The sequence below is a fragment of the Sus scrofa genome, chromosome 7, assembly GCF_054392235.1.
Source record: "Sus scrofa isolate SSC_HxYL_T2T_F1_AM1 chromosome 7, Sscrofa_HxYL_maternal_Yorkshire_Landrace_v2.0, whole genome shotgun sequence".
NCBI lineage: Eukaryota > Metazoa > Chordata > Mammalia > Artiodactyla > Suidae > Sus > Sus scrofa.
The window spans coordinates 16,422,142-16,435,780 of NC_139389.1; the positions used below are offsets into that span (position 1 = coordinate 16,422,142).

The 13,639-nt window shown below is 35.6% G+C and overlaps 1 protein-coding gene and 1 long non-coding RNA gene across 51 annotated transcripts in view; one reads left to right on the forward strand and one right to left on the reverse strand.

The window, feature by feature from the left end:
* LOC146401219 (uncharacterized) overlaps positions 1-1,748 on the reverse strand; it is a 31,985-nt gene extending 30,237 nt beyond the window's left edge. Inside the window, exon 1 of the long non-coding RNA XR_014809732.1 lies at positions 1,647-1,748. This is a non-coding gene — a long non-coding RNA (uncharacterized LOC146401219). The remainder of the gene's footprint in view (positions 1-1,646) is intronic.
* CDKAL1 (CDK5 regulatory subunit associated protein 1 like 1) overlaps positions 1-13,639 on the forward strand; it is a 951,913-nt gene that overhangs the window by 480,656 nt on the left and 457,618 nt on the right. For 47 of the 50 annotated variants that reach the window (XR_014809698.1, XR_014809711.1, XR_014809714.1 and 44 more), the window contains one exon: positions 13,308-13,488. Coding sequence is in view for 34 of the 50 variants with exons in the window: in XM_005665623.4 (XP_005665680.2) it covers positions 13,308-13,488 (181 nt within the window). In the remaining 16 variants the exon portion in view is untranslated. Of the gene's footprint in view, positions 1-6,884; positions 8,674-13,307; positions 13,489-13,639 lie in introns of those variants that run through there. The other 3 variants (XM_084967543.1, XM_084967541.1, XM_084967542.1) reach the window with 1 other exon arrangement.

Below are 13,639 nucleotides of genomic sequence, written 5' to 3' on the forward strand. Positions count from 1 at the left end.
TTAGAAATGTAATGGATGACACTGAATTCTCCGGTGTCATCTACGTCTGCTTGGTCCCTTTTTTTTTTTTTTTTTTTTTTGATAGCCTCTTTCGGCCTGTTTAATACCCACTTTTCTTTCTGAGTTTCAGATACACTTTTTCCCATGTACTTAATCAGCTTTATCACAGATATTTAATAGTTAAGATATTTAACAGTTACTCATTTTTTACTATTTGAAATTCTAGTTTCTTAGAAGTTCCAGAAATTTACAAAGCTTTTGTGAAACATTTGTCATTTTTTTCCATGTGCTTCGCCCTTGTCTCATAATACTACTTTTTTATTTCAAAAAAGTAAGATTGTACCAAATTTAAACAACCAACCATCTGGATTTTTTTTTTTTCCGTTTTTATTTAGGGCCGCACCTGAAGCATATGGAGATTCCCAGGCTAGGGGTCGAATAGGAATTATGTCACAGCCACAGCAACGCCAGATTTGAGCTACATCTGCGATCTACACCACAGCTCACATCAACGCCTGATCCTTAACCCACTGAGCGAGGCCGGGGATCGAACCTGTGTCCTCAGGGATACTAGTCAGATTGGTTTCTGCTGAGCCACAACAGGAACTCCCTGGATTTTTTTTTTTTTTTTAAAGCTTATTGAAAGGTTTTATTGCTTTCAAAGAGAAGGAATAATTTGAAAAACTAATTGCCACTAAATTTTTCTTAAAAAGAAGCTTTGAAAGGCTGTCTTTGATTATAAATATCACTTAAAATTAATATGTGCGGAGTTCCTGTTGTGGCGCAGCAGAAACCAATTCAACTGGGAACCATGAGGTTGCAGGTTGGATCCCTGGCCTTGCTCAGTGGGTTGAGGATCCGGCATTGCTGTGAGCTGTGGTGTAGGTCACAGAAGTGGCTTGGATCTGGCTGTGGTTGTGGTATAGGCTGGCAGCTATAGCTCCGATTGGACCCCTAGCCTGGGACCCTCCATATGCCACATGTGCGGTCCTAAAAAGACAAGACAAAAAAAAATTAATATGTGAATTATATGTTAGCAATTAGATTTTGACTCCTATTGAAAGCAGTTTCTTCCAATAAGTAGGTTTAAACTCTAAAGGTCAGAAATTTTATATCATCTACTTTGAAAAAAATCAGAGCTATTTATTTGTAAGAATTCATTTATATTCCTATTGTATTCAGTTTCCAAAAAATGGGGTTGAAGTTTTCCTAAATCTATCTTTTTACCATTTATTTCTACTTTTCTTCTCGGAAAATATAATCCGTGTACATATGATCTCATTAAGGTACTAGAATATGACATTGGTGAGTTTGATTGTTTTGAACAGAATCGTATCAGGAGGAAAAACTTGGCAAGCTTTTTCTACCAGAGGATATTCAGAATTCAGATTCAGCCCGTTCAACTTGAACAGTGCTCTTTCCAGTACTCTGCCCTGGTAATTATAGAGGCATTTAAAACCTAAATGGTTATTACCTACAGCACAGGGAAATGTGTGTGATTGGGTCAGTTTGTTGTACAACAGAACTTGACAAAACATTGTAAATCAACTATACTTTAATAATAATTATAAAAAGAAAGTAAAAAAAATTTTTTTAAATAAAACCTAAATGGTTACCTGATACATTTTTAAAATCATTATCATCACTCATCAAGGATGAGGTAGACATAATTATTCTTATTTTCCAATGGCTTTGAGAGATGGTATAGCAATAGTATCACGAGAAAGAAATAAGATTTTTTTTTTTGGCCACCCCATGGCATATGGAAGTTTCCAAGCAAGGGATTGAATATGAGCTGCAGCTGTGACCTATGCCAGATGCCTTAACCCATTGCACCACAGTAGGAACTCCCAAAAGAAATCAGGTTTAAATCCAGAGAGACGGGTCCCCAGATTCTAGCCACGTTATCACAGATGATCACACTTTTCTGAGCTTCAGGTCCCTCTCTCGCAATATAGGGATGACAACACATCCCTTCCTGGACTGCCATGAAGACCCAGTGAAGCTATGAGTATAAAGCATTTACAAAGCAGCTGCTGTATTGTACATGCGTAATAGACTAACTTGCTTTTGGGTTCTTTAAGAGACTAACAGAAACGTGGAGCAAAACACACCAACTACCTTGAACATGAGTCCCTTTCCGTATATTATCCTTATGGCCCCTATTTCTGTTCACATTCTTCTGTATCTGGTAGCAAAGATAAGTGTGAGTAGAATGCTGTAGTGGGAGTACGTGATCCGAATACAAAAGACACTAAAACAAATAGAATTGACATGATCAGCTTGCTATTCTTCATTACAAAAAGATTAGAAGACCCTGACATGGTGGAGTGACTTCTGTGTAAAGTATAAGAAATCCTAAAATACTGTGGATATGAACAATGTTCTGGTGGCCATGCAACCTGACAAAAGTCCAAAACTATCTAATGAAGGAATTATGCCAGCACTTGGTTTGTTTTTGGAAGTTTAATTATGTTAAAACTGACTGCACAAATAAAAACTTGTCAATGTAAGTTAAAAAATAAAAGTAAGTAAAATTAAATAAATAAAACTTAAAATAGCTCAATTTTTTCTTTTTTTTTCCAGTTGATTTATTTATTTTTAAAATTATTTCCCCAATACAATTTTTTTCTACTGTACAGCATGGTGACCCAGTTACACATACATGTATACATTCTTTTTCCTCATGTTGTCATGCTCCACCATAAGTGACAGACATAGTTCCCAGTGCTACACAGCAGGATCTCATTGCTAATCCATTCCAAAGGCAATAGTTTGCATCCATTAACCCCAAGCTCCCAATCCACCCCACTTCCTCCCCCTCCCCCCCCCAGCAACCTCAAGTCTCTTCTCCAAGTCCATGATTTTCTTTTCTGTGGAAAGGTTCATTTGTGCCGCATGTAAGATTCCAGATATAAGTGATATCATGTGGTATTTGTCTTTCTCTTTCTGACATTTCACTCAATATGAGAGTCTCTAGTTGCATCCATGTTGCCTCAAATGGCATTATTTTGTTCTTTTTTATGGCTGAGTAGTATTCCATTGTGTATATCTACCACATCTTCCTAATCCAATCATCTTTCAATGGACATTTGGGTTGTTTCCATGTCTTGGCTATTGTGAATCATGCTGCAATGAACATGCAGGTATGTGCCTTTTTTAAGTAAAGTTTTGTCTGGATATATGCCCAAGAGTGATGGATTGCTGGGTCACATGGTAGTTCTATGTATAGATTTCTAAGGTACCTCCATGCTGTTCTCCATAGTGGTTGTATCACCTTACATCCCCACCAACAGTTCAGGAGGGTTCCTTTTTCTCCACACCTGCTCCAGCATTTGTTATTTGTGGACTTATTAATGATGGTCATTCTGACTGTTGTGAGGTGGTATCCAATTTTTTTTCTTAGTAACTTAAACAGCAGTTCTGTACACAATTTTCTGTTTGGTAAAGTTGGCTCAAATGTGTACATCAGGGAGTTCCCTGGTGGGCTAATGGATTAAGGATCCAGTGTGTCCCTGCTGTGGCTCAGATTCAGTCCCTGCCCTGGGAATCTCTATATGTCGTGCATGCAGCCGAAAGAATAAAAAATGTATCAGCCGAAAGAATAAAAAAATGTATGTCAGTGTGATGGGTACCTCAGTGACACAGGGAAAAGCTAAGATGGCCTTGGGTAATGATTAAAAGCATCAGATCCTTCCTTTACCATTTAGTACTTCTGTGACTATTGGCAATTTCTTCTACTTTTCTGAATCTTTTATCTCTAATAGTACTTTCCCCATTTCTCATGGGGATAAAATTGAATCTAGCTTATATGGAGATCATGTTAAATAAGATGTAAGTTAACATATTGCCTGGCACTTAGTATTATATAATAAATGATAGTTGTTGCTATCTTCTCTCTGATAGTGTCATGAAAATAATAGGTAAAATTCATCAGGCAGTATGTAGCAGGCACTATCCTCAGCACTTAGTATATGTACTAACACATTAATCCTCTTATCTGTGAATACTTTTACGGTTCTTATTTTATAGAAAAGGAAATTGAAGCATACTAGTGCTAATAATCTGCCCAGGAGCACGCAGCTAGTTAGTGGCAGAGCCCCTCAGTTATACAAGAGATTTTTTTTTTTCCTGGATACCAACATGAAAAGATTAGGGATAGACTCCCAAGCCACACTAGTCTTTTTTTCTTTTCTTTTCTTTTCTTTTTTTCTTTTCTTTTTTTGTCTTTTTAGAGCCACACCCGCAGCATATGGGCACATGGAAGTTCCCAGGCTAGGAGTCAAATCAGAGCTGTAGCCCCCGGCCCAAGCCAGAGCCACAGCAATGAGGGATCCAAGCCATCTGCGACCTACCCCACAGCTCACAGCAACGCCAGATCCTTAACCCACCGAGCAAGGCCAGGGATCGAACCCACGTCCTCATGGATGCTTGTTGGGTCCCTTAAGCACTGAGCCATGATGAGAACTCCACACACTAGTCTTTCTTTGTCCTAGCGACTCATTGTGGCTTTTCAACCCTTATGTAGATGTTCCAGGACTTTTTAAACTGTTTTCAGCCCATGTCCTTTAATAATTTTTTCATAAAATTAGGAAAATAAATTTAAAGCTGCTGAAATTTTTTTAAAAATGTATTTGAAGACGTTATCTTGTTTCTCCCCACAGTTCCTCTTTCAGTATGAAATAATTCCTTGTTGTCTTACCTAAATTGGTAGTTGGGAAATAGGTGCAAGTTTTCCTCCTTCTAGTCCTTCATGAGAACATGCTCTGGACATAATTTCCTTTTGGCCTTAACCTTACCTGTTATTAACTTTTGCCTTTTCCACCTATTTGGCCATATTTAATTCTGCACCCTGTCAAAAGTTCAGCTCTTAGGACTTGTTACAAGAAAGTGTGTTACAGAGGATTCCTGCTGTCTCTCTGTCTTCAGAAAGATGTTTTTGGTTTTGTTGTGGCTTTTTCACTTTTAAGAGGCATGTCGCGGGTATAATTCAGATGCCATCCAGTATGCACCCAGTGTAAGTTTATTTTTGAAGACTTTTGATAAATGCGTACATGTGTGCCACCATTGTCACAATCCAGTTTGCAAATGCTTTAGTTGTGACAGAAAGTTCCTTAATGCCTGTTTGGAGTGAATCTCTGCTCGCAGCCCCAGGCAACCACTGATCTGTTTTCTCTCTCTAGTCTAGTTTTGCTTCTTGTAAGAATTTCATATAAATGGAAACAATAAGTAATCCTTTGTGTCTGCCTTCCTTCCTTTACTTAAGAATGTTTTCATGGTTCGTCCATGTTGGTGCATGTATCATTAGTTGGTTCTCTTTTATTTGTAAGTAAATTTCCATTGTGTGGATATGTCGCATTTTGTTTATCCATTCACCAGTTGATAGACATTTGGACTATTTCCAGTTTGGAGCCATAAAGAATGCTGCTGTAAAACTCCTTGTGCAAGTCTTTGCGTGGACATATATTTTAATGTCTCTTGGGTAGCTAAGAGTAGACTGTCTTAGTCTCACAGTAGGTGTGTGTTTAACTTTTTAAGAAACTGCCAAACTGTTTTGCAAAGTAACTGCATCATTTTAAATTCCCACCTATAATGGGTAAGGGTTTCAGTTTCTCGATATACACATCAATGCCTGTTGTTTTCTAGTGTTTTTTTCAATATAGCCATTCTCCTGGGTATGTGGCATCTTACATGGTTTTAACTTGCATTGCCCTGGTTACTAATGATGTTGGGCAATTTTTAATGCATTTATTAGCTATTCATATTTCTTCTTTAGTGAAGGGTTAAAATCCTTTGTCCATCATACAGTTGTGTTGTCATCTAGTTAGTGAGCTATAAGAGTTCTTAATATATTTTGTGTATTATCTTTTAACCAGATATGTGTCATTTTAAAATACTTTTTCCAGTCTGTACTTTTTAAATACTTTGAAATTTTTAAATTTTAAATACTTTCCAAGTCTATGATTTTTTTTTTTTTTTTTGTCTTTTGTCTTTTTTGTCTTTTGTTGTTGTTGTTGTTGTTGTTGTTGTTGTTGCTATTTCTTGGGCCGCTCCCGCGGCATATGGAGGTTCCCAGGCTAGGGGTCCAATCGGAGCTGTAGCCACCGGCCTATGCCAGAGCCACAGCAACGCAGGATCCGAGCCGCGTCTGCAACCTACACCACAGCTCACGGCAACGCCGGATCGTTAACCCACTGAGCAAGGGCAGGGACCGAACCCGCAACCTCATGGTTCCTAGTCGGATTCGTTAACCACTGCGCCATGACGGGAACTCCCAAGTCTATGATTTTTAAATACTTTTTCCCAGTCTTTGGCTTCTTAATTGTGTCTTTTCAATAAATATAATGTATCATTCTGTCCAATTTTTCTCTTAACATATTGTGCTTTTGGTAGTGTTTTTATAGCTCAGAAATCTTTGCCTCACTCAGGTCACAAATGTTTTTTCCTGGAAGTTTATTAATTCTAGCTCTTACATTTATACCTTTGATTCATATGAAGGTACTTTTGTGTACTAGACCCTTACCTTACATCATACACAAAAATACTTTCATATGAATCACAGGTATAAATATAAGAGCTAGAATTACTCCAATCTCTCTAGCACCATTTATTGAAAACACTGACTCCTGCCCTCACTGAATTGCCTTGGCTATTTTGTTGAGAATTAACCATAAATGTATGGGTACAACTTTGGATTCTCTGTGTTATTCCACTGATCTTTCTGTATACTGCTGCCATACTGTCTTGATTATTGTAGCTTTGTAATAAGTCTTTAAGTCAGATTTGTCCATTCCACTAACTTTGTTCTTTTTCAAAATTGTTTTGGCTATTTGTCCTTTGTATTTCCATATAAATTTTATTTATTTATTTATTTTGGTTTTTAGGGCCACAGGTGTAGCATACGGAAGTTCTCAGGCTGGGGATCGAATCAGAGGTACAGCTGTCAGCCTCCAGCACAGCCAGAGAAATGCCAGATCCCAGCCACCTCTACGAACTACACTACAGCTCGCAGCATCATTGGATCCTTAACCCAATGGGCAAGGCCAGGGATTGAACCTGCATTCTCGTGGATACTAGTCAGGTTCATTTCTGCTGAGCTACAGTGGGAACTCCCATTTGGGTTTTTTTTTCCCATATACATCTTAGAATCAGCTTGTCAGTGTTTTCTATAGCAAAGCATTGTGATGTTTTGATAGTAGTTGGATTGACTTAAATATGAATTTGAAGAGACTTCCCATCTTAACAATAGTAAAATCTTCTCTGTGAAAATTATGTATTTTTCAATTTATTTAGCTATTTTTAATTTTTCTCAGCAAATTTTAGGACAGTCTCTTTAAATTATGTTTCTGTGTTCAAATTTATTAAGTATTTTTATGCTATTGTGAATGGAATTTTTTTCTTGATTTCATATTCTGATTATTCATTACTAATATATGAAAATACAATTGATTTTCGTATGTTGATCTTTAACTTTGATAAACTCACTTATTCTAGTAGGTTCATTAGATTCCTTAGATTTTCTATATATAAGATTATGTCACCTGCAAAAAAAAAACCAAAAACTTTCTTTTCAATCTCTGTGCCTTTAATTTCTTTCTCTTGCCTTCCTGCACTGATTAAAACCTTCAATAATGTGTTGAAGAAGTGAGAACAGAAATCTTTGCCTTGTTATATTCTTAATGGAAAAGCATTTAGTCTTTATCAGTAAATATAATAGCTATAGACCCTTTATCAGTTTGCAATAGTTTACTTCTATTCCTTGTTTACTGAGAGTTTTTATCATGAATGGATGTTGGATTTGTAATCTGAGTTTTCTACATGTACTAATAAGATCACTATGGGGTTTTTATTCTTTATTCTTTTAATATGGCTTTTTGTGTTGATACTTGCATGTCAAACCAACCCTTGTTTTCCGGAGGTTAAAAATGTGGTCATGATATACAATACTTTTTATATGTTTCAGTGTTCTTTTTGCTAATATTTTGTTAAGAATTTTTGTCTCTGTGTTCATGAAAATTATTGGTCAGGAATGAATTCTGTCTCTTTCTCTAGTTTTCATATAGGCTACTGCTAGTCTTATATAATGAGTTTCTCATCTGTCTTTGAAATAGTTTCTTTCTTTTTTTTCTTTTTTTGTCTTTTTGCCTTTTCTAGGGCTGCTTCTGCGGCATTGGAGGTTCCCAGGTTAGGGGTCTAATCAGAGCTGTAACCGCCAGCCTGCACCAGAGCCACAGCAACACAGGATCCGAGCTGCATCTGCAACCTACATCACAACTCACAGCAATGCTGGATCCTTAACCCACTGAGTGAGGCCAGTGATCAAACCTGCAACCTCATGGTTCCTAGTTGGATTCATTAACCACTGAGCCACGACGGAACTCCTGAAATAGTTTCTGTAGGAAGTTCCTGTCATGGCTCAGCAGGGTAACGAGCCTGACTAGTATCCATGAGGATGCAGGTTCAATCCCTGGCCTTGCTCAGTGGGTTAAGAATTCAGCATTGCCATGAGCTGCAGTGTAGGTTGCAGACACAGCTTGGATCTGGTGGTGTTGTGGCTGTGACATAGGCTGACAGCTGTGATTGGACCCATGGCCTGGGAACTTCCATATGGTGCACGTGTGGCCCTAAAAATATAAAATAAAATAAAGTTCAGTAAAGTAAAATTAAATAAAATAATCTCTGTAGAGTTGATTTTATTCTCTCTTAAATGTGAAGCTATCTGGGCCTGGGTTGTTTTGTGTTGTTTCCTTTGGCATCATGATTTTTAATTATAAATTCAATTTTTGTGATAGTTAAAGGCTATCCAGATTTTCTTTTTCTTCTTGAGTCAGTTTTTATAATACATTGCCTATAAAGAATTTGCCCATTTCATCTGAGTTTCTAATTTATTGGTATAAATCGCTTATAATATAGCAGTTATTATTTTAATGTTGAGAGCATTTATAGAGCTGTTTCCTTCATCATGCCTGAAGTTGGTCATTTGTGTCTTCTTTTCTCAGACTAGCTAGTTAGTAGTAGTAGACTGAGAAAAGAATGTACTTAGTAATTTTATTAGGTTTTTTCAGAGGTACACCTTTACTTTTATTGTTTTTTCTCTATTTTCTATTTCATTGATTTCTTCTTTTACCTTTATCATTTCCTTCCTTTGTCTTACCTTGGGTTTGATTGGCTCTTTTTTAAAAAAAAAGTTTTAAAGCGCTTTTATTAATTTTTTTTATTTTTAATTTTTTTGGCCACACCTGTGCCATGCAGAAGTTCCCAGGTTAGGGAATGAACTCATATATACCACAGCTGTAACCAGAGCCACACCAGTAACAGTGCCGGATCCTTAACCCACTGAGCCACAAGGGAAGTCTTGCTCCTCTTTTTTAACTTAAGATGGAAGCTTAGATTATGGAGTGTATCTCTTTTTAACACAGACATTTATATCCATAAAGTCCTTCCTAAACACGGCTTTAGCTGCATCTCATTTACTTAGATATGTCATGTTTTTATTTTCATTCGGGTCAATATTTCCCCTCCTCCCTATTTCCACTTTAGCTTTCCTGAAAGTATAGAGTAATTATCCGAGAATTAATTACCATAGCACTACAAAATATTTCATTTAATCATGTGTTTTGTTTATGCCTAATAATTTTAATAGGTCTGATCCTTTTTCTGATGGTTTTTACTTCTTTCTTTTGAGATAAATAGCATGTATGATAGTCTTATTTTTTCACATGTGGAATTTGAAGCTTATGATTTATTGATCTAGAGAATGAAATAAAATCATCCTTTTTATGTTTTTGCCAAATTGCAAGTGAAAATCTTGAGATGAATTAAAGCAAAACATCTTTAGTAGTATTTCAGATCTAGTATGGAGTGTATATATGTATGTATTTTTATTCAAGGTAAATAACTAAGTATTTTTAAATATTTGGGACTTTTCTTAAATCTTAGCCCAGGGCCAGCAATAGGTAGTGCTCTCCTCACATATCCCTGATAGATGTTCATAATTGATCATAGCCCGATCAAGGCATATGCCTAATTGGAATCTTTCTCATTAATGCCATTCCCAAGTTATTTAATGAACCCTTTTTTCAAATAAATAGTATAAGTCAGAGAAAAAAGGGTGAAAATTTCTCTTATTTAAGCTAATTGAACATTTTCATTTTCATCACTTTTAGAATTAATACTGCTATGAAAATGTAAATATAGAAGGTCTTTTAAATTTTAAAAAGATGTAATAAATAGTAATTATATTTGTTCGACTCACAGCTTCAATAAATTTGTGGGAATGATCATTTTTAAAAATTTTGGTAGTATGAAAATTCATAGCATCTCAGAAACAGCATTTACTCACAACTAGCATATTAAATATTTAGATTAATATTCTGTTTTACACCCATTGAAATTTCCTCATAGCTACTTAAACTTTGTGCAATTAGTTTAGAATTTGGTTCACTTCAAACATTTTTTGAATTTCTTAGTACCGAGGAGAATTATTTACCGAGCAAGTTAACAGTGTAAATATGAGATTTTTTTATTTGGTTCACCTAAGGAACCCAGTTATTTTGAAGCACCTAAGTAGCATGATTGGCATATACACAATCAATGTATAGATGAGCTTCAACATTTAAGTGTAGTCTCCACTACAAAAACATTTTATGGGTAATCAGTTTATATTCTTACATACTTTGAAACTTAAACTACTTTTTCATTTAAATACGAACTTAGATCTTTCACTAATTCATAGTGTTCTACCCCTTCCCCTATTATCAGTCAAGATTTTGCGTAGATCATCAAATATATTTACACATTGAATAACACCTTGCTTAACATCTGTGATAACTCCTGTGAAGTTTTGTCTTTTCTTTTTCACTGTGGACTTTAAGGCCAAAGTAAGCAGGTGTTGTTATGATCCTCTACTCAGCTATAGTAGATCAAGAAGGATAGGGGTGAGGGGAGAGGATCAGTAAGGTACTTTCCTTTGGGAATACCCCACAGTCTAGTGCCAAGTTCATTCCAATTCATAGCCTGAGACAATAACCAATTGTCTGCCTCTGCAGTGTTTCACAGACAATTTCTCAGATTTTTTTTTAATTAATTTCCTAGGGGAGATGGACTCTTTCCTTTCATTTCTGCTGTGATCCATCACTTTTATTTTTAGTTGTGGATCTTTTTTGTTCAGAAGTAGTTGTATGTCAGCTGTAAAAATTTACTAATTGAAGTTATTGACATAATTTTTTTCCTTTTGCATGCTTTAGAAATAGACATTTTATTTACAACTTACTGCAAAAGCATATTTTTTATGATTTGCAAGACTAATTTTGATAATTACCCATCAGTGAGAAAAAATATTTTTATATCACAATAAAAATTGAAAAAAAAACAGTTTTTTCCAAATATACTCTACCTTACTTTCTCTACGTATGTTGCCTCTTTTTCCATTTATCATCACAGAGAAAAGCCCAGACCTTGGAACTTCCCTTATTAATTAAAAATTCAGTCCAATTAATAGCTAGATGAGACTAAGAAATCAAGAAACTAATTTTTTTTAAATAAACTTTTTCATTCTTTCACACAGACTATCCTAGCATACTTACAAAGAAACTCAATGGCCAGAGAGAAACGTCTTCCAAGATGTTGACATTTGGGCCCTATGAAAAACAAAGGCAGCTTGCCACCCAGTCATTCGAATGAAAAGCTTTCAGTGCTTTACTCTTTAAGATCACTATTTATTATGGCAAGTCTCAAGCAAGAATGAGAGGGACCAAGAACCTGGAGGAAATAGATACAGTTGTATTAAGCAGAGGAAAAATTGTGAAAATCTTTAATTGATATCCTCAAAGAGTTAAGAAAAGATGTTGCATCTCTAAAAAATCACTAAGCTGTGTTAAAAAAAAAATGTATAGTAAGAAAAGGAGAAAGAGCTCCTAGAAGTTTAAAATATGATATTCAATTAATTTTTTTTTCAAAAAAAGCATTGGAAGATGAACTCAATAAATCTTTCAGAAAATGGTACAGAAGGACCAGATGGAAAATAAGAGTGAAAAAGCTTAAAGGGTCAATCCGATAGTTTCAACATTTGATGGAGAGAAGTTGCTGAGAGAGAAAAATGACTTAAAAATAACAGAAAATTTCTAAAGACTATGAGTCTCTTAGATTATACCCTCTACAGGTATTTAAGTACTTAATCTAAGATGTATTTTCTTGGAGTTTAAAAACATTGAAAAAAAATTAACATTCTGAAAGCTTTCAAAAAGATTGGGGCACATGTAAAGAAGTTTGCATTAGTGTAAATCTGGACATCTCAGCAACCTTGCCAGCTTCGGGGGTGGGGGGGAGAACAATACAAAATTCTAATGGCTAATTCTTTTCATTTTGGAGTGCTATGCTATGCAGCCACACTGATATCTGTTGTGTGGATTAAGATGTGTTCAGAGATGCTAAGACAAGAACAGCAAAATTTGCCTGACACTCCTTTTGATGAAGCTTCTGCAAGTTCTGAAAGAATACTGCAGCAGAATTGAAAATAGAATAATCAAGAATTAAAGACACAGGATTCAGGGAAAAGAGAGACCAAAGAACATCATTCAGGGATGACAGCCAGTTCACTATGAAAGCAACACAACTTAAAGAAGGAAAGAGTGGGCTTCCAGAGAGAAAAATGGAACTGGTGAATTATATAATACACTGAGTATTTAGAAAATAATATTTGGTTTTTGATAGAACTGATGGAGCTTCTGGAAAACATTTACATAGGGACATAGAATACTAAGCTTTTTCTTTTTTTAAAGGAGAGAATTATTAACTCTAGAAAATAGTAAATGTGGTAAAAGAACACTTACTGATAGTATGCCAGTTGGCTGTGTAGTGAACAATATCTTAGCTTTTACACCCACGGAAATACTATTAATATTATTAATTTAACTAAAAGTTGAGCAGGGGCTGTATTGAGAGGGGAGGGATAGAATAGTTTAAAGAGCTAAATGCTCACTGAAGTCAGCAAATATTACCTAACAGTCACTATATCTAGAAATAGCAGAGTAGGCATCAATATGAAAACAGGACAAAGAAGAAAGGACAAAGAAGAAAGGACAAAGAAACATCTGAAAGAAATAAAAACAGGTATCTCTCAAGGATGATAGGAGGCCATGTTTTCCATAAACTTTTAGTATCGAGGGCATTTAAAATCTATTTGCCAGTGTCCCTTTGCTAAAAATAAAATTTAATTTTCAAAGCCAAGTGGTATTTAAAATGTCAAGGAAGTAGAATAATTATGGATTGTATTCAGCTTTGTAAATTTTTGTCTTATTATTTTCTAGAGTTCCTGGAATAACCATTGCTACAGATATTATCTGTGGTTTTCCTGGAGAAACAGACCAGGATTTTCAAGAAACAGTGAAACTTGTTGAAGAATACAAATTTCCAAGCCTCTTTATTAACCAGTTTTACCCAAGACCAGGAACTCCTGCTGCAAAAATGGAACAAGTTCCAGCACAAGTGGTAAGATACTTTTCTTGTAAAGTATTATATTTAGCCAATAGCTATAAAAATGCAGCTGTGTTGCCTACTTTAACACAACTGGCTCATGGTGTAACCCTTAAGTTACAAAATCTAGAGTGGTTTTTTTTCCATTTGGGGTCAGAGGCAGGGC